At 42.1% G+C, this 18,545-nt stretch overlaps 1 protein-coding gene across 3 annotated transcripts; it reads left to right on the plus strand.

Moving 5' to 3' along the window:
• The first annotated feature begins 218 nt into the window (after positions 1-218).
• Atp6v1d (ATPase H+ transporting V1 subunit D) lies at positions 219-16,489 on the plus strand. Of its 3 annotated transcripts, none has more exons than XR_005876247.1 (9): positions 219-426; positions 4,436-4,553; positions 9,025-9,104; positions 10,272-10,339; positions 11,331-11,375; positions 12,643-12,746; positions 13,246-13,409; positions 14,349-14,427; positions 15,862-15,979. XR_005876247.1 is itself a non-coding variant. In XM_005072747.4 (9 exons), exons 1-9 carry the CDS (start codon positions 386-388, stop codon positions 16,001-16,003), a joined length of 744 nt encoding a protein of 247 aa, XP_005072804.1. In that variant the 5' UTR covers positions 219-385; the 3' UTR covers positions 16,004-16,489. The 3 variants fall into 3 exon arrangements, 2 of the variants coding, with proteins under 2 accessions (XP_005072804.1, XP_040598777.1); XM_005072747.4 differs by having other exon boundaries at positions 13,246-13,312; positions 15,862-16,489; XM_040742843.1 differs by lacking the exon at positions 15,862-15,979 and having other exon boundaries at positions 14,349-14,430.
• Positions 16,490-18,545: the final 2,056 nt, after the last annotated feature.

Raw genomic sequence — 18,545 nt, forward strand, 5'->3', positions numbered from 1 at the left:
AGTCAACCAACAGATGGCGCTGTGACGAAAGGCGGGAAGCCGAGGAAGAGGAGGGGCGTGATCTTCTGATTCGTCACTCAGGACATGCTGCAATCCGCACCGGCCGCCGGCCGGCGGGAGGGGCCGTGGGGGGACCCGGAATTCCGGGCTGTGCGCGCCTCCACATCCGGGCATTCCTCACGCCCAGCCGGCTCCGCCCTCTCCGTCCTCTCGCCGTAGGAACCGGAAGTAGGGGCCGGTGTTCTGCAGCCTCTTAGCAACGCGAGAGGGTCAAGTGACACCGTCAGCTGACTCCCGCGGTGGAGGGCGCTGTGGTAGCCGGTTCTGGCGGTGTTGCAGTCACGGTTGCCCGGCTGGGGGCCCGAGCCGAACAGTCACCGTCGGAATGTCGGGCAAAGACCGGATTGAAATCTTCCCTTCGCGAATGTAAGTGGGGGAATGGGACACCTTCCCGGAGCGCATCCCCGCGCACCCTCCGCCACCAGCGAGCTGCCTTGTTGTGGGCCGCTCCTTCTGCGAGAGCAGACGGGGCAAAGCGGTTCCAGTCCAAACGAAAGGCTCTTCTGAAGGTCTGATGTCTTCCCTCACTTTCCCCACACACCCTCTCTCTCTGAGCCACACACAGTTTACATAACCGTCCCCGTCGCTGCCGCACGGGGCTCATCGGTGCTGAGGGGTGAGATGGAGACGCTAAGGTGGGTTTGACCAAAGCTGTCAGGCGGAAGTTAAGCGGTGGGAAGCGTCCAGACAGCCCCTAAGCCAAAGTGGCATTGTAGGAGGCGACCTAGCACAGCCGTCGGTTTTAATCTTGGATGCCGTCCAGTGTCACCCGCCGTGGGAAGGCACACCTGCGCCTCCGAAGCTCCCCTCCAGCCCCGTGATAACCGTATTCTTTTCTGCCTCTAGCAGTGCCACTCATGACGTTGTCACGCGGGTGTTTGTTTGGCGGGATCCTCTCGCCCACCGATCGATGGGCTGTCTCCTGGAGGAGGGGGGGCATCTTTAAATGCATAGGAGGTCCACAGAAATGTTCCTTGAGCCCCCGCCTTGGGATCGGCTCAGATGCAGGCTGCCTTTCTGTTTTGGCCTGACAGCTTTGTCAGGGGAAATGATGTTTGTAAAGGAGATTTTGAAGTTTTCTCAAATATGCATAATAGCTTGTAGAGTGTTCTTATTTGTGTTCTCTTGTTTCTGAAGAAGGAAATCAGTGTTTACTCTGATATGTAGGTCTTTTCATTGAGGTTCTGTATTGGGGTGTGTGGGGTGTGTGTGTGATACTGTATCGTTTTCCTTAGCCTATCTTTTTTCTTTTCTCTTCGAAGACTAAGAGGACTCTGGTTATATGTAAACCCAAGACTGAATTTCTGTCTCTGCCAGGGTGTGTGTAGTTCTGAATGAGTGAAAGAGTTTTAATTTTTTAAATCTTTTTAACCTTCACCTTACAGACTTTGAAATGGCCTGTGAAACAGATAAAGATCCAGACTTCCCTAGGGTGATCTCAAAACTCAACATGTAATGTAAACTTTACTGAGACACCAACATGGCTTCTAGAAGCCAGTGGCTAGCATATACAAGGTCCTGGGTTGAATCCTCCAAGTCATCAAAAGTAAAAATAACCATGCCTGCCTGAAGCAAACAAAACTCAAAGCTCACAGAAGTAAATACTTGTTTCAGCTAACACCTCATCCTAGACCCTCTTCCACAGAACATGTATTAAAAAGGTTTTTTTCCCCAGTTGGATATATATTTTGTCTAACTCATATGTCAGGGACCTAAGAGAGCCCTTCTTTGAAAGGCAGTGGACCAGACGGCTGGCATCTCTGTGTCTCTGTGGGAGGCTAGAATCCCAACTTGTCTAATTGTCAACCGGCAGACACTGCTGACCCAGCCACCGGTGACCTCACCTATCTTAGTGATTTTCGTTTTTCATCCTCTTTAAAACACCCAGGCACGTCTATGTGAACCAGAATGGAGCTCGATTTTTTTTTAATTTTAATTTAATTTTTTGCCTTGCTGTCAGTGGTCTCACTATTTCAAATAATGTCTGGCCATGTTTAATTACTATTCATAATGCTGCTAAGTTTTCATTTTTACTTTGGACCTTTTAATTTAGGACTAGGAGGCGTAAAAGGGGCTTATTTGGGCTTAGGCAAGGAAAATGATAGGTGTGTGAGGGTGAGAACTGTTATTTGAGAGCACTCAGCTGGTCTAGAGGAAGTCGGGTGTAGGAAATAAACATTTTTCCCACAGCTTGACGGCACGTTCTTTGTCATACAGTCAGGTGTCTTTGATTCACAGGGGACAAAGTCACTGTTTTAGCTGAAGGTCAGGCTTCTTGGTTTTTTGTTCTTCTACGGCTGAGCAGCTCTGAAACAGAATGGAACAGGGTTAACATGGTCTAGGGCACACAGTACCAGTTGTGACCCCATTTGCACACTAGGTGCTGTTGTTGTCCTGGAATGTTGCCTTCATTCAGGTATCACCAGAGAAAATGAAACAAATTGAGGTGGAAGCGAAAGAGACCCAAAAGGGCCTACGGGACGTGGCTCTGATGGTAGAGACTCGACCAAAATGCAGTGTCCTGGCTTTCAGTCACCACTACCACGTAAAACTGGGGGCGGTGGTGTGGTCCTGAAGCCCAGCAGTCAAGAAGCAGAGTCAGGGTCAGGGGTTCAAAACCAGCCTGGGATAAATAGGACCCTAGCTCAAGCTGGAAAAAAAAGGCACAAAAACTTAGATTTACTAGAAGTCAGGTAAAGTTCAGGTTCTTGTGAATGTTCAGACAAGTCACCCTTTTTTCTTTTCTCTTCTTCCCTATCTTTCTCTTTTTAAATTTTTTTGTGGGATAGCCTCATGTATCACGGGCTGGCCTCTAATTCATATGTTTCCCAGGCTGACCTTCAACTTCCAGTCTTCTTGGCTCTGCCCCAAGTGCTGGGATTACAGGCATTCACCACTTCATATTCAGCTCCAGTTGCTCTTGAAGCTCAGTAACTGAAAACTTCCTGTTCATCAAGAGTGAACTCAAGTTTTTATCAGTCAGTTCATCTGTGAGCTCCAAATTTGTAGGTATCCGTAGTGTTACAATCGGCCTAAATCTTACCCAACTTCCTCTCCCCACTCCGTGTGCGTGCAGGTATGTGGGTGCATGTGTCTGTGGAGGTCAGAGCAGGGGTCTAGTGTCTTCTGGTGCTTTCCCCACTTTGCACTGAGACAGTCTCCCTGGAAAGCTTGTGGTTTGGGCTAGACTGGCTAATCAGGGAGCTCTGAGGATCTGTCTGTCTCTGCCTACCAGTGCTGGGGCTATGGGCACATGCCCGGCTGTCTACCTGGGTACTGGGTCCTTATGCTGAAGAGCATGTGTTCTTACACACTGACTCATCTTTCCAGTCAGTCCCTCACCCAATCTTTTGAATCTCACTCAGTTCTGGTATTTAGTGTCAACAGTGCAGAATGTTGAGTGTACACATTGGTGTGGATGACTCTTGTTCATGCTGGAAACTGAAGCAGCTTCACTAGATTAGACCTCCGGTGAGGCCAGTCTCTGCAGTCATCCACTGATAACTACCTTTCAGATGGAGAACTGTTGCGGTACTGCACTTTAGCTTCTTTCAGGGGAGGCAGTGTGGAATGGGGGTCTGGTGAACTGAGGTTGGAGCCGTCGTTTGAGTCAGGCAGGTTCTGGAATCAAATCTAGTTCAGATTCCTGCCTGCCTGTTCTTCAGTCAATAACTGGGGAAGTTGCTCTACTTTTCTGAGTCCCATTTTCCTAAAGTTAAAGTCTAAGGTTTTTTCCATTTGTAGAATTAATTACCTGTTACCTTAACCTCTTAGTGAAAGTTTTTAGTAATTAGATATCTGCCCACAGATTCATTGATACATGCTATTTTGCTTTTGTGTTTGGGCTGAGCAGTCTGTTGAGAGATTACCCAACACTTTTTCACTATTAAATTTTTCTGCCATGTGACAACTAAAACAGCACTATTACTTTAGGCTGTTCCTTTACTTTGGGGTTGGAACTTCTGGTGAGGAAAAACTGCTTCATTCCAAGGTTAGCTTGCCACTTACAGGTCTTATATGTGCATTTGCTACTGGACACATTTAAAAAATTAATACTCAGCTGATAACAGGGTCTTGGTTTATGACAGGGAAGCACTTTAACACCATGCCTGTAATGAAAATATAATCCATCATTGTAGATAAGGTGTAGAATGTACCATAAAATATAGCAGTAAAAAAGTAAGATCATGAGGTTTTCCCCAAGCCTCGTTTCCGGAAGAATGCCATTTCTGGTCTCTTTAGGTAAGTCTGTTCTTTTCACTTGAACAAATACAGTTGTTTCTTTGTTCTTGTAAGACAGCACATAAAAATGCTGTGGAGGTATTTTTGTGTCTTTTAAATGGTGACAATAAGTGGGTTTTCTTTGTTTTTGTAGGGCACAGACCATCATGAAAGCTCGATTAAAAGGAGCACAGACTGGTCGAAACCTCCTGAAGAAAAAATCTGATGCCTTAACTCTTCGATTTCGACAGATCCTGAAGAAGATAATAGAGGTAGAATAAACTTGGCTTATAACAGGGTATCTATTTAATGTATGTTTAGGGAAAATCAAGCATGGCCTTTGGTACTAAAGTCTTCCTCTCTTCCCTTTCTTCCTCCTCCTCTCTCTATCTCTCTCTCTCCCTCTCTCTCTCTTTCTTGCTCTCTTGCTCTTTCTCTGGTGGTGGGAATTGGGCATAATGCCTCATGTATGCTAAATATACCCTTAACCATTGAGGTAAATATTTACTTCCTAATCTTTCTTTACATTGTTTAAGTCAATTTTCCTCCTATCAAAAATAATAATTCTTTATAATAGGTTTGATAATAGAGAACTAGTGGCACATGTACACATAGAGATTTAAGGTGCAAAGAGTTATCATAACTCCTAGACTCTGTCATATGTCTACAGAGCCACCTGATCTGATCTGTGCCATGCTTGCCTCTTTCATCTCCTGTGGAGTGCTCTTCCTCATGTCCCTTTCATTGTGTTCTATGACCAAAATGCTTTTCTCTTAGTCCTTTAAAATTGAGATAGGGTCTCACTCTGTAGGCCAGGATGGTCTTGAGCTCATGGCCGTTCTTCCGTCTGTCAGTGCTGGGATTACAGGCATAAGACACTGTATCTGGCCCTCTAGAACTTGTTTTGACTGGCTTCCCTGGTCATTCTGATGTCTTCAGGGAGGCCACTGCGGATATCTAATGTGAGTGACTACTGTTTTCACTTGGGTCACATTTCATTGTATTCTTATGCTAGCACACACTACTGCATGCTGTTTTCTTGATAGTTTCACTCCTACTAGAAACTTTGATTTCCAGAGAGTAAGGACTTGGTCTTTTCAGTACTTTATTTCCAGTGCCTGAAATAGTGCCAGCACATAGTAGATTCTGTTCAGCGGTTATCATGGTGTATAAACAATACAGAATCATTCTCAAAACTAAAGATTCTTTTGCTAGATCTCTTCCTGCCTCTGGCAGTCTCATCTCTCATTTCCCAAAGTTAGTTTCTGATACTTTCTAAATGTGAATTTTTTTATTGTAGCTTACACGTGTGTGCATGCATGCACATGTCACATGTCTCAGCACATGTATGGAGGTCAAAGCACAGCATCAGGAGTTGATTCTTGTCTTCCATCTTGTTGAGGCAGTGTCTCCTGGTATCTGCTGCTGACCTGTATACTCCAGACTGGCTGACCAGATGATTCTTGTAGCTGGGATCACAGATATGTACCACTGTCTCTCCCCCTCCCCCCATGAGGCAGGGTCTCACAATGTAATTCTGGCTGGCCTAGAACTTTTGATATATAGCAGACTGGCCTTGACCTCAGAGAGATCTGCCTGCTTCTACTTCCTGAGCACTGGAATTAAAGATGTGCACCACCATGCCTATTCCTTCTGGGTTTTACATGGGTTTTAGAGATCAAGATCAAGGCATGAGGTGCTTTTTTTTTACCCACTGAGCTGTCTTTCTGGCCCCAGTGTTTGTAAAGCATATACCCAGAGTGTTATGTGCATACACAATAGATTTTTAAAATAGCAGTAGTATTAAATTTTTGCCTTGTTCCCCTATGCCATGACACAGCACAGACAGCTTTTTATAGCAGTCCATGAATCTGTCTTATTTTTTATAACACCTGTATGTGCTCTTTTTGTGGATAATGGAATAATGCTGTGGCTGTTGTCCAATGTTTAGTCTTGACAATACCTTGGGAGGAGGAAGTGCTTAAATCCTTTGTGTGTATAACTTTTTTCTAGAAAACGATTTTACAGTCTTCTTCCAAGGATATAGCCATGAAATTCTTTATAGGTAACTGCCAAGATCTTAGTACTGTAAATGAGGTACAGGAGGGCTTGTTTGCTTACATCCTTCCTAACTGGGCATTAAGGATGTTTTTATTGGTTGCCAGTCTGTTGTGCTGAAGTTATCTTCAGTTTGTGTTACTTTCAGTTATGTGTGAGCTTGTACAGCTTTTCATGTAAATTGATAATTTGATTCTCTTGGTGAATTTCTTCCCCTTTCATTTGAAAAAGATCATTATACTTTCTGGTAAATGCATAAAACACTAAGAATATTTTCTTCATATCTGTAAACTAAAGGACAATTGAGATCCCTTGGATTAGAACCTATGAACTTAAGTTGCTAGGCAAGTGTTCTTTCACTGAACTATATCCCCCTGCTCCTGAACTAAAAATCCTTAATTTTTTTTTTTTTTTTTTTTTTTGTTAAATACGAAGTTTGGCTCTCTGTCTCCCCTCATCACTCACTCCTGTTTTAGACATGGTCTCACTTACAGGCCAGCTGTTACTTCAGTCCTGCTTCAGTCTTTCAGCACTGGGATTCTATGTGGACCACTGTGCCTGGAACTCCTTATAGATCTAAATTATATAAGGCTTAGGAAGGCTTAAAAGGGCTAGGAAAATATTGTTTTATTACTTTATAACTACTTATTTAATTTGAGAGAGACTCTTGTGCAATTTGCCCAAGAATTCATGGACTCAAGCAACCCTCTGGACTTAATTAATCTTCTGAATAATTGTGACTACAGGTGCATACCACCACACCTGGCTTATAATTTTTTATTTTGTTTTAAATTTGTTTTGGTTTTCTTGCAGCAGTTTCATGTAACCTGGGCTAATCTCAAACTGCTGTGGAATGAAGGATGATTTTAAACTATTTTCCTATCTCTTTACCTTTTAGGTGCTGGGATTACAGTGTATGTCACCACACCTTGCTCATAGAGCTGTGTGTTTTAAGATTGGTTTTTATTAGTTTGAATTATGTGTATGTCTTTGTAGGTGTGTGCATGTGAGTGTAGGCGCCTGTAGAGGCCAGAGGACCTGAGTTTAGGTGCCCAGAACCCACATAAAAAACTAGGTGTGATCTTATGAGCCTGTAACTCCATGGTGGATAAATTGGGGTGGGGGTGGGCAAAGAACCACTGGAGCTTGCTGGTTGCCAACCTGACTCCACTTTCAATTAGAAGAGACTCTGTCTCAAGGGAATAAGGTTGAGAGTCATAGATCAAGACAACCAATATCCTACACACACATCTGAGACACACACACACACACGCACGCACACACACACACACACACGAGAGGGGGGGTGAGGAGGGGGAACGTCTGTTGAATATGTATTGATGATCTTTTTAGGGATGGGTCTCTTGTGGTGGAGGAATGTTGTAAGGTAGGAATTTGTCATTTTGTGAATGGATGGACAGTTGAATGGTCTTTTCATTATAATAAATTCTCATGTAGACTGGGCTTGTTTCTGAATACTCTGTTCTGTTTCTTAACTGTCCCACACCAGACATTCTTCCTTATTTTAACAGATTTTTAATATTTGTTCAGTTAATTTCCTACCCATATGACCCAGTTTCTCTTCTCTTTAAAAAATAAAAATTGTGGGGGAAAAGGAAGTTGAGGGGGTGGGAGTAGAATAGGGGGAAGAGGGAATCAAAGGATCGAATACAGATCAGGCACCAGAGCGACCTCGAGTGATCTAAAGGGATAACACCAATTGGCAAGCTAAGCAATAGTGGAGAGACCACCTCGAATGCCCATTCCTGATAATGAACTTGATGTCTATAACCATCCGGGAGCCTTCATCCTGTGACTGATGGAAGCAGAGGCAAACACACAATTAATCACTGAACTGAACCCAAGAAACCCAGTGACAGAGAGAGAGGAGTGATGAGCAAATTGGCAAAGAATGGGCTGGCAAAACCAGCAGAGACAGTTGATCTGAACAGGGGAGAGCTCTTGGACCCCAGACTGAGAGTGGGGAGGCCAGCATGGGACTGATCTGGACCCCCCCAAATGTGAGTGTCAGCGAGAAGGCCTGGGCAACCTATGGGGCCCTGAGCTGTGGATCAGTGTCTATCCCTGATATACAAACAGTCTTCGTGTGCCTATAGCACAAAGAGGGATGCTCTCTCAGCCTGGACTCTTAGGGGAGTGCCTGGACCCTACCCAGAGTAAAATGACAGACTCTGATATCCCCTATGTGGAAGGATTTGGCAATAGGGTGGGAGGGTGGGGGGGAAGGGGAGTTCGGGAGGAGGGGAGGGAGAGGGAACTGAGATTGACATGTAAAACAAGCTATTTAAAATAAAAAAAAAGATATAAAAAATAAAAATTGTTGGCTCTTCCTAAGCATCACATTTTCAGCTGCACTCTATGGAGTCTGTATATCAATGGAGTTTAAACTCTAAGAGAATTTAGAAGATTAAGCAAATCAGCATGAACTTATTCAAGAATAATCAAGTCTCACTAGATCCAGCTTCTGTTTGTCAATGAGTTTATTTTAATTTTAAAGTTCATGGTTTTCTAACATGATCAAAACCATGAACAAAACTGTTCAAAATTTGAACTTTGTATTTTCTCATTATTAAGTCAGTTTTGATGCTGATACTTTATATAAAATACTGACCGTTAAAGGAACTAATTATGGTATGATTTTGTTGTTGGTTTATGCTTTCTCAGACTAAAATGTTGATGGGTGAAGTGATGAGAGAAGCTGCCTTTTCATTGGCTGAGGCCAAGTTCACAGCAGGAGACTTCAGGTAAGATGACTGAACAGAGTGTTTGGAAAAAAATGCACAGTACTTTCAAGTTCATAATTTCATAACATTGTAATTAAAAATGTATGAAAATTAAAGACAAAATATAGCAATAGGAATGCTTTTAACATTATAACCTTAACCCCACTGCATATTACCTTCCAAATGCTTTTTTATAAGTGGCCAGCACAGACTACTTAACATTTTCAAGCTTATTTTCATTTAACATTCTTCTAAACAGTTTTCCTGTTTCACAGGTTTATACTCCTAAAAAGTCTTACAATTTATTGACCTTTTCTTCTAACACCAGATATTTGAGTTGAATGCTAGATTTTTGAAATCAGAGGGAATGAACTATGAACATTTTCATGCACACTTATTTTTATTTCTAGGATACATTTTTTTTGAGAATGTAATCCATTAGCTTTTTGGCTTTTATCATGTCACTATAGCTTGACAAAGAATGCATTCTGGTTTGCAAATGGATTATGCCCGTTTATTCCCTCATGATTCTCTAGGTAACTCTTAGATAAGTGGTGTTACTCCTATTTTGAGTGAAAGTGTTTCTGGGGTACATGGCCAGTTAGGGACAGAGGTGGAAGTTGTTTTCTGGACTTCCTAGTTTTTGTCTAATGACATGGGCCCTCCTTCCTGTAGGAATTTTCCCCCAGGAAGGTCTTACACCTGAGGGCCATGAGGCCAGTTGAGAGGAGGTCTTACTGTCTGCCAGTGCTGGTAGGATAATATCATCAGTTCTTCTTTCTTTACCAGCAGAAGGGCACATTAGTAGCGTGTATTTTATGTGGTTATGGGGAAATACTCTGTTTTTGGTAACAAGTGGTGAGTTGGATGATGTCAGAAGGGTAGGATAAAGACTGTAACAGCAGCTTAACCATCTGCACAGCGAACCTAGAAGGAATGGCTTTTCCTGAGTTTTCTGCTAGGAACACAGCCTCTGAAGTCACATGTCTGCTTGCTGACTGAAAGCACAAGCTGTCCATATACTTTAACTTGGTTGCCCTTTGGCTAGTGATTTAGCTGTTTGTTCTGTACTCTCTGAGGGTCTGTACTCCTGGTTTCAATGCTGAACCTATCCAGTAGGCCCTGTAGATTTATTTCTGCAAACAAGACTAAATAAAGGCTCTTTTTTCCTTCCTTTTTTTCTTCCAGCACCACAGTTATCCAGAATGTAAATAAAGCCCAAGTGAAGATCCGAGCAAAGAAAGATAATGTGGCAGGTAACTGACAGCCTGACAGCCCTGAGAGTCCCTGGCGGAGTAAAGGTGACATTTTACAGCTAGTCAGCTGCATGACAAGGTCTTAATGTTCCAATTTCTCTTAAATAAGAACACTTGATGGCATGTTAAGACCTTAGCAACCAGCTTACCTAGTACTCAGAATAATTTGACTTTTGAGTAGAAGCAAACTCTTGAGAAGACAAGTTCTTTTTTTTTCTATATTTTTTATTTAAATTAGAAACAATCTTATTTTACATATAATCCCAGTTCCCTTTCCCTCCCCTCCTCCCTTGCCCTCTAGCCCCCCATCCCATCCCACTTCAGCTTCCCAGGGAGGGTGAATCCTTCCATGGGGGATCATCAAAGTCTGTCACATCATTTGGGGCAGGGCCTAACACCCCCCTCCCCTCCTTATGTCTAGGCTGAGAAAGTATCCTTCTATGGGGAATGGGCTCCCAAAGTCCATTTGTACACTAGGGATATATACTGACCCACTACCAGAGGTCCCATAGACTTCCCAGGCCTCCTAACTGACACCCATGATGAGGGGGCCTGGTTCAGTCCTATGCTGGTTTCCCAGCTGTCAGTCTGAGAACCATGAGCTCCCCCTTGTTCAGGTCAGCTGTTTAAATAGAGTATTTGAAGCCATTTACAGTTCCAAACTTAGTCTCTTTATTTTACTATTTGATTTAGTATTTTTAGTATTTGACATTGAGTATAGAAAGCAGCATACCTTTCAGGAAGCAGAGAATGACTCATCTCTAAGTTCCAGGCCAATCTGGTCTACATAGTGAAATCTTGTCAGAAAGAAAGAGAGAGAGAAAGGAAGGAAGGGAGGAAGAGGGGGAGAGAGAGAGAAAGTGAGCAAGCGAGTGGGCCTGCCTGGGCTATATAGGCTGAAGAGCCAGAGTCCATCCAAGAAAAGGAAAAAAAGTACTTCATGACTACTTTGTGAATCCACATGTACGTCTTCATTATTTTCATTTAACAGGTGTTACCCTACCAGTGTTTGAACATTACCATGAAGGAACTGACAGTAAGTGTGGATATCTTAAGGTATATACTTTTAACTGAGAAATATAGTTGGTAGTCACTTCCCATTTCAAAATATGAGACTTTGTCTTTTATTATCAATTCAGTAACTGGACGTCTGTGTTGTCTCTTTGCTTAAACTGTACTAATGGATTGTTTACCATTTCTGGTTTGTGTCTTTCAAAAGTAGAATAAAGTCTTACATTCTATGATGCATTCTGAATGCTGGATCTTCCTAGCTTACTCCAAGCTTTTTGGAATTGTTCCTTTCCTAATTTGGCAGCATTTGTGAGGATAGTTAACACTTGTTTAGTCTTCTCAGAGTGAAGTAGTTAACCTTTTTCCAGATAAAAATATTTTTATGCCACTTGTATCTCATTGGTTCATGAACTTGCTCATTGAATTGTACCAAATGTTAATTGTGGCTCACATAAAGGAATAGTCATCTGTACAGAAAGTTTCCTTGTACTAATCGCATTGACCACTATTAGCTAATTTACCAAGCTGTGGAGTGGTTAACTTTCCCCTCTAGGGCTGGTGGTATAGCTCTGTGGTAAAGGCTTGTCTATTGTATTTAGTTTTGGATTCCTTCCCCAACACACACACACACACACACACACACACACACACACACACACACACACACTCATACCTACCTCTCTCTTCTCTCCTTACGTTACTCTAGTAGCCTTGTAAAGACCCAAGTTCTGTTTAGTGTGTTATAGAATGTTGTCATCTAAGCATACAGCCATTCCTATGTCAGAGAAGCTGTGGTGACCTGCAAGAGACCCTTAAGATGGGTTCTATAACCTTCCTTAGCTGAGATTCTAATCATCCCCTCATTCATTTCTGTTGTAGCTCACGTGGTCTCTAGAGGTGCTAGAATATATAGAGCATAGGAGACTAACTAAAGGGGGGCCTCAGGTATGGGGATGTTAACTGTGCTAGGAGCCTTTTTGTGAGGCAACTTTTGGGGTCATCACATTTCTATACTGAACTCATACACTATAATATAAGCCCAATAGACTCATTGGTTCACCAAGCTAGACTTAAGTGCAATTGTTACTGTGGTCTGTCACTGGCACCCTGCTGGGTGAGCAAGCACCTGTTCATGTTAGCCTGGAATGGGTATTTTGTGTTTGGCATTTGCATTTAATAGGAGTAAGTGAATTTGTCTTTCCATGTTGCTATTCTGAATCATCTTCCTTTTCGGAATTCATAGAGGATTATTTACTCCCTAATTATAGATGTTGTCTGACTGGCTCTTTCAGGCTATGAACTGACTGGTTTAGCCAGAGGTGGGGAACAGCTGGCAAAACTAAAGAGGAATTATGCCAAAGCAGTGGAACTACTGGTGGAACTAGCTTCACTGCAGGTGTGTTGCAGCAGGGAACTCTCCAGTTTGGCTTCTGACAGCCACGTGGGCAACATCGGGCTTGTGTTGGAGCAAGCCTAAATGACTCTGTGTGAAACAAGCCTAAAGACCTGACCTCTGAAGTGGCGGCTTCAGCACATCTGTCTTTGTTCTTATTAATAAAGTGCTGGGTAGTAGTGCAACTCCACTCTGCTAGACAAGAACAGCAGGGGTTAGTGCTAGAGTTAATGCACATGTGACATGGTTCGTGTGTGTGTGTGTGTGTGTGTGTGTGTGTGTGTGTGTGTGTGTGATATGAGTGAATGCTTCTCCGTGGGAACTGCACTAGCTCTATAGAAATCTCATGTGCATTTTCTGTTTCTAAGGCAGGCTGAAAAAAAGTTAGTTGTCTTTGGGTTCCCAAATGTTTTTTATGAGTGTAGTCTGAATGGGGTCAAGTGAACAGGCATGACTGATTATGGAGATGTGGGCTTATCATTAATTTGTCCTTTTATTTTAGACTTCCTTTGTTACTCTGGATGAAGCCATTAAGATAACGAACAGGCGTGTAAATGCCATTGAACATGGTGAGTCAAAGATGCTGGGAGGCTCTCTGTTCTTCCCCTGCCCCACCCACTTGCTAGACATCTGCCAGGACTCAGGCCCAGCACTCCAGATTGAGAGGTGAGATGTTCCCCTGCCACAGTGGAGAGAGAAAAGTGTTCAGGTTTAAGAATGCCATGTACCCTTGGTCGTTCATGCAGTTAGTAAAGTAGAAGTTCTATTCCTTAGGAGCATTAGTGCTTTCTTAAGTTCTGTCCATTGGTTAAATGATAGTTTTGTTTTGTTGTTTTGTTTTTAACACATTAAATCTTTAAATCTCTCGTTTAGGCTATTATTGTCTTATTTTGCTATGTTTATTTCCTATCTTTTATCCCATTATTTTAAAAATACAACTATGTTAACAATGTTCTTGGATGAAGAACTCAGTTTCCATGAAAGAAATGTATATTCAGCCTTAGATAAGAGAGGAGCAAGAACTGAAGCAAAGAAATCCCTTCAGTTGGTGCCCTGATAGTATTATGTCACCTAAAAATACAGATGGCCACATTACTTGGTGGTACCTCAGTACAGGCTCGGCAAATATCGTACCACTGAGCTACACCAATACCCAGAAACACAGTTCTTGTCTTCTTTTTAGTGTCAGTCTTTGTTCCATTGAACTTCCATCAAGCAAAAAGGGTAAGGATAATAGTTCTCAACTTCAGAGAGCTCACATTACAGGAGGACGATGGAGTGACATATATAATGGTCACAGTATTATTTCCTCTCTTTTTTTTTCGAGACACTGTTTCTCTGTATATCTTTGGAGCTTTTCCTGGAACTCGCTGTGTAGACCAGGCTGGCCTCAAACTCACTGAGATAAACCTGCCTCTGCCTCCCGAGTGCTGGGATTAAAGGTGTGTGCCACCAACGCCTGGTGTATTTTTTATTTTCCAAGTTCTCTGCATTAAGTGTATGTTATTTCTGCAGTTAGAAAATGATAAGTATCGTACAGCTAAATACTGGTAATTTTTTGAAAGGGCATTTAAGTTCTCACATATGTATATTTTTAAACTCTAGTTATCATTCCCCGGATTGAACGAACCCTTGCCTATATTATCACAGAGCTGGATGAGAGAGAGCGAGAAGAATTCTATAGGTTTGTTGAATTGACACTTTTTTTTTTCCCATACACTACAGTCTCGGTTTGCTTAGTGACTAATGCATTTGCATTCTTTTGAATAAAAGGTTTATTTTATTCTGTTAAGTAGAAACAAGAAATTAATGCCAGGCATGTGGTACTTGCTTACAATCCCAGAACTCAGAAGACAAGACTGTAAGCTGAAAGCTAGCCTGGGCTATATCAGAACATAAAATTGAAAGAAGAAATAAAATGACAGCTGTCCCCTTTACCTGCATTTTGGTCTCCCATTTCAGTTTATCGTGGTTAACTACAGTCCAAAAATGTTAAATGAGAAATTAAAGACCTAGTATGTAGATTTTCAGTTGGATGCTCTTCCAAGTATCATGAGTCTTGGAGGTGCTGTGCAAACAGATGTAGCATTATTTCAGCTAACATACCCACCCTGTACACTGCCCGCCGTCAGTCACTCTGAAGTTGTCATCAGAGCAGCTGTCGGCTGTCAAGTTACTGTGGTTCTTGTGTTCACAGAAGCTGTGTTTCCTTAAGGAAAGAGGTGAACATTTTTGACATAAAGAAGAACTTGTTAATCCCTTACTATACTTCATTTTTAAATTAAACTTTTATCAACTTTTAATCACATTTGCTTTAGTATACAGATATAAAGCCTAGCCACTAAGGGCAGACTATGCAAACATGGTTTCAGATCTTCAGGTCTTGGAGCATATCCCTGGCAGAGTGGGACAACTATATTTCCAAAGGTGGTGGAGATCCATATCATGTTTTGTACATAGATCAAACATGGCATCACCTAAAATTTATGACTTTTAGAAGAACTAGTAAGATTATTCTTTAAAACAAAAGGAGTGACCAGGTTGAGTATCTCCTACATCAAACCTGAGAATTTTTGAGAAATGAATCGAGCAAGCCACCCAATTCACCTACACATTGAATATTCAATGTGTAGGTAATAGAAAGTACTTGGCATTCCCAACCAATGAATCACACTGCACAGTATGTGGTGAGAAAAACGATGCCCACAGCTTGTTTGTGAAGATTCGAGCAGTGGGGTAAATACTTGACTAAGTTTGCAGAAGTGGAGGGTGGTGGGTGAGAGCAACGTTCAGGGCAGCATGCTGGTCTCAGATCTTGAAACAGCTCAGTGTGATGTAGAATTATAGTTACCATTCGTGTTCAGGGTTGTAGTGATCCAAAATCTTGAAAACAGAATGCTCAGAATCTGTCCTATTACAGGATGGATTTCAAGTTTTATTCAGTGTAGGCTAGGGTGTCTGCAATCAGACATTAGTAGATATTTCCCTCAAACATTTTAAGACGACAGAAAATGAAAGTCAGATTCTAATTGTCCCATGTTTATTGCCTAGCTACAGAACCTGAAGACATTCAGTCCCTTTGCATTGAAACAGCATTTAGAAAGTCCCCTTCTTGCAGGTTAAAGAAAATACAGGAGAAGAAAAAGATTATCAAGGAAAAATTCGAGAAGGAGTTGGAGCAGCGGAGAGCAACTGGAGAAGTGATGGAGCCTGCCAACCTGCTGGCTGAGGAGAAGGATGAGGACCTGCTGTTCGAGTAACGGTCCTTCGCTCCCTCAGACCCAGCACCAGCTCCATTTTAACCCAATGTGTAGGTTCGGTATGTGTGGGTATTTATTTTGGCATAAGAATTCCCTGGCTGTAAGATTTATCAGGATGTCCTGTGAGACTATTTCTCCTGCATTGTGATTCAGCAACCACTTATCACAGTTGATTGAGATGTGTATAACTTGCCCAGTAACTTACATAATTTCCTCTGTGAAAGTGTCTCACGATTCTATTTACAGTAGCTTCACTACTGGCACTCACAAACATCTGTGGTTCCAGCCAACTGCTGCAGCAGCTTTTGTTCCTACCCACCTGTAAAACCTTGCACTGCTGTCCGAGACTGGGCAGCCACTGTTGTGTTACTGTGGTCTCCTCAGCTCTACATCTATTTTTCTTTGCACGATAAGTCTGTCTGTAATGGAAGCAATTTTGCCCATTTAAATGTGACTTATGAACAGAGTAAAATGATCTTAAAAACATGTTGTTTCTTTTTTTTTTACTAAGAATAATGATTGTCTTTAATTTCAGATAAGTGACCTTATTGCCATTCATACCTTTTCCCAGAGACATGTAGCTAGGAGCCGTTTATTATTCCCTGTCCCAGTGTGTCATTAGGTTTATTTGAGAGAGTTACTACACTTTGGGGTATTAATAAGTGACTGCCGGTGCTAAGCAGACTTCATAATTACGTCCCCCTAGTCTAAGAATGATACTCATTGCTACTTTGGACTAACCAGAATACTTTTTGTTGTTTTAGAAGCAATAATAGTTTGCTGTCTTTTATGAAGATGAGATGCCAAAGAGGACCAGGGGATTCAGTATTGTTTGATTTGTCATGATATCTCAGACTTTTATGCAACCAGTTCCAGGACTCTAGGTTGACTGGGAATGGCACAGTTCTTAGTTATGAGAGTGACGCTAGCATCAATGTAATCTGATAACTGCTATCACAAGGTAGACTTTTAAAGATATTAAATGATTTTGTAGATATTTAAGATTACATACCAGGTATTTACTGTTTTGCGTGTTTATGTTCTCAAAATGATCAAATAAGTTTTTTGTTTTTGTTTAAGTGGCCCTAGGGAGTGAGTGGACCCAGAGCCTCATGCTAAGCAAGTATTTATATTAAGTCACCTCCCCAGTCCAAAAATATGTATTTTAGCCCATTCCATGGAATAACGATTGAAACACATAGGAGTTTGAGTAATTCCTTTTAAATTAAAAAGCTGGAAAATGATGTTGGTGAACCCAAGTTTAAGTCCAAGTAGTCTAACTTCAATTATATAAATTAAATTGTATTTAGCTAGGTGGTGGTGGTACACGCCTTTAATCCCAGCACTTGGGAAGTAGAAACAGGGCATAAAGAGTTTACAGAGCTACAGAGAAACCTGGTCTCCAAGGGGGAAAAAAAAGATGGGTAGCATGAGTTCCTAATAGGTCTTAATAATAAAAGCCTGGAGTCAGACATAGGGAAAATGCTGAGAGATAAGAGAGAAGAAAGAGGGCTGGAAAGATGGCTCAGAGGTTAAGAGCACTGGCTGCTCTTCCAAAGCTTCCGAGTTCAATTCCCGGCAACCACATGGTGGCTCACAACCATCTGTAATGATCTGGTGCCCTCTTCTGGTGTGCAGGGATATACAAAGGTAAAACAGTATATACATAATAAATAAGAGAGAGAGAGAGAGAGCATAAACAAGATATCACCACAAAAATGTACTAACTTCTTTTGTGTACAGGTATGTAGAGGTGGAAGAATGTGTGTACCACAGTTCACACAAGTCAGCTTTTCCTTTCACCATATGGGTCCCAGGATGGAACTCAAGCTGTGTCCCACCTTGGGTCAGGCACCTTCATCCTTTGAGCCATCTCAGTGACCCTACCTTCAGATGCTCACACTTAATTTTTTGTGTTTTTTGGTCTGTGCATGTACATGTTTGCATGTGCACGTGAAGGCCAGAAGACAACCTTGGCAGCTATTCCTTAGGACCTGCGTACCTTGGCTTTTTGCTTGTTTGCTTTTTGAGAGTCTCACTGGCTTGGAGCTTGCCAAATATGCTAGCCTAGCAGGTTAGCAAGCCCCAGGGAACTGTCTCTGTCTCTTCCATGCTTGGCTTATAGGCATGTACTACCATGCTGCTTTTTTCTACATGGGTTCTTGGCAGGGTATTGAACTCAGACTCTCTTGGCAAACCCTTCAATAATCTTTCAGTCCACATCCATTTTATTCTTCTTGTCTTTTCCATATTTAAGATTCTAGGTATTTAAGAGCAAGGTAGTCTGTCTCAGAGAAGCTGATTTGTAGGAAACCAGATGTAGCTCATAGGAGAAAATGTCAGGTTCAGAGTTAGTTCATTAGTCAAGTTCATAGCTTGGTAACGTTGAGCTGCCCAGCAACCAACTTCCCAGTATCTTGGTGAAGTATAAAATGTACCATTTCAGTTGTGCCTCTGGAGAAATTGAGCGGCTTTTATAGGTCAAATGGCTCAGGTAGAATGAATACAAGGGGAATGATTTCAGAGGCATAATCCTTGATCA

Source organism: Mesocricetus auratus, unplaced genomic scaffold (assembly GCF_017639785.1).
Source record: "Mesocricetus auratus isolate SY011 unplaced genomic scaffold, BCM_Maur_2.0 Super-Scaffold_15014, whole genome shotgun sequence".
Classification (NCBI taxonomy): Eukaryota; Metazoa; Chordata; class Mammalia; order Rodentia; family Cricetidae; genus Mesocricetus; species Mesocricetus auratus.

Bases quoted from the DNA above. Each gene is read 5' to 3' on its own strand.
- Atp6v1d (XM_005072747.4), top strand. From the start codon at position 386: ATGTCGGGCAAAGACCGGATTGAAATCTTCCCTTCGCGAAT. The intron at 11,376-12,642 runs GTAAGTGTGGAT...TGGCTCTTTCAG, and splicing joins TTACCATGAAGGAACTGACA to GCTATGAACTGACTGGTTTA. The intron at 13,313-14,348 runs GTGAGTCAAAGA...TTTAAACTCTAG, and splicing joins TGTAAATGCCATTGAACATG to TTATCATTCCCCGGATTGAA.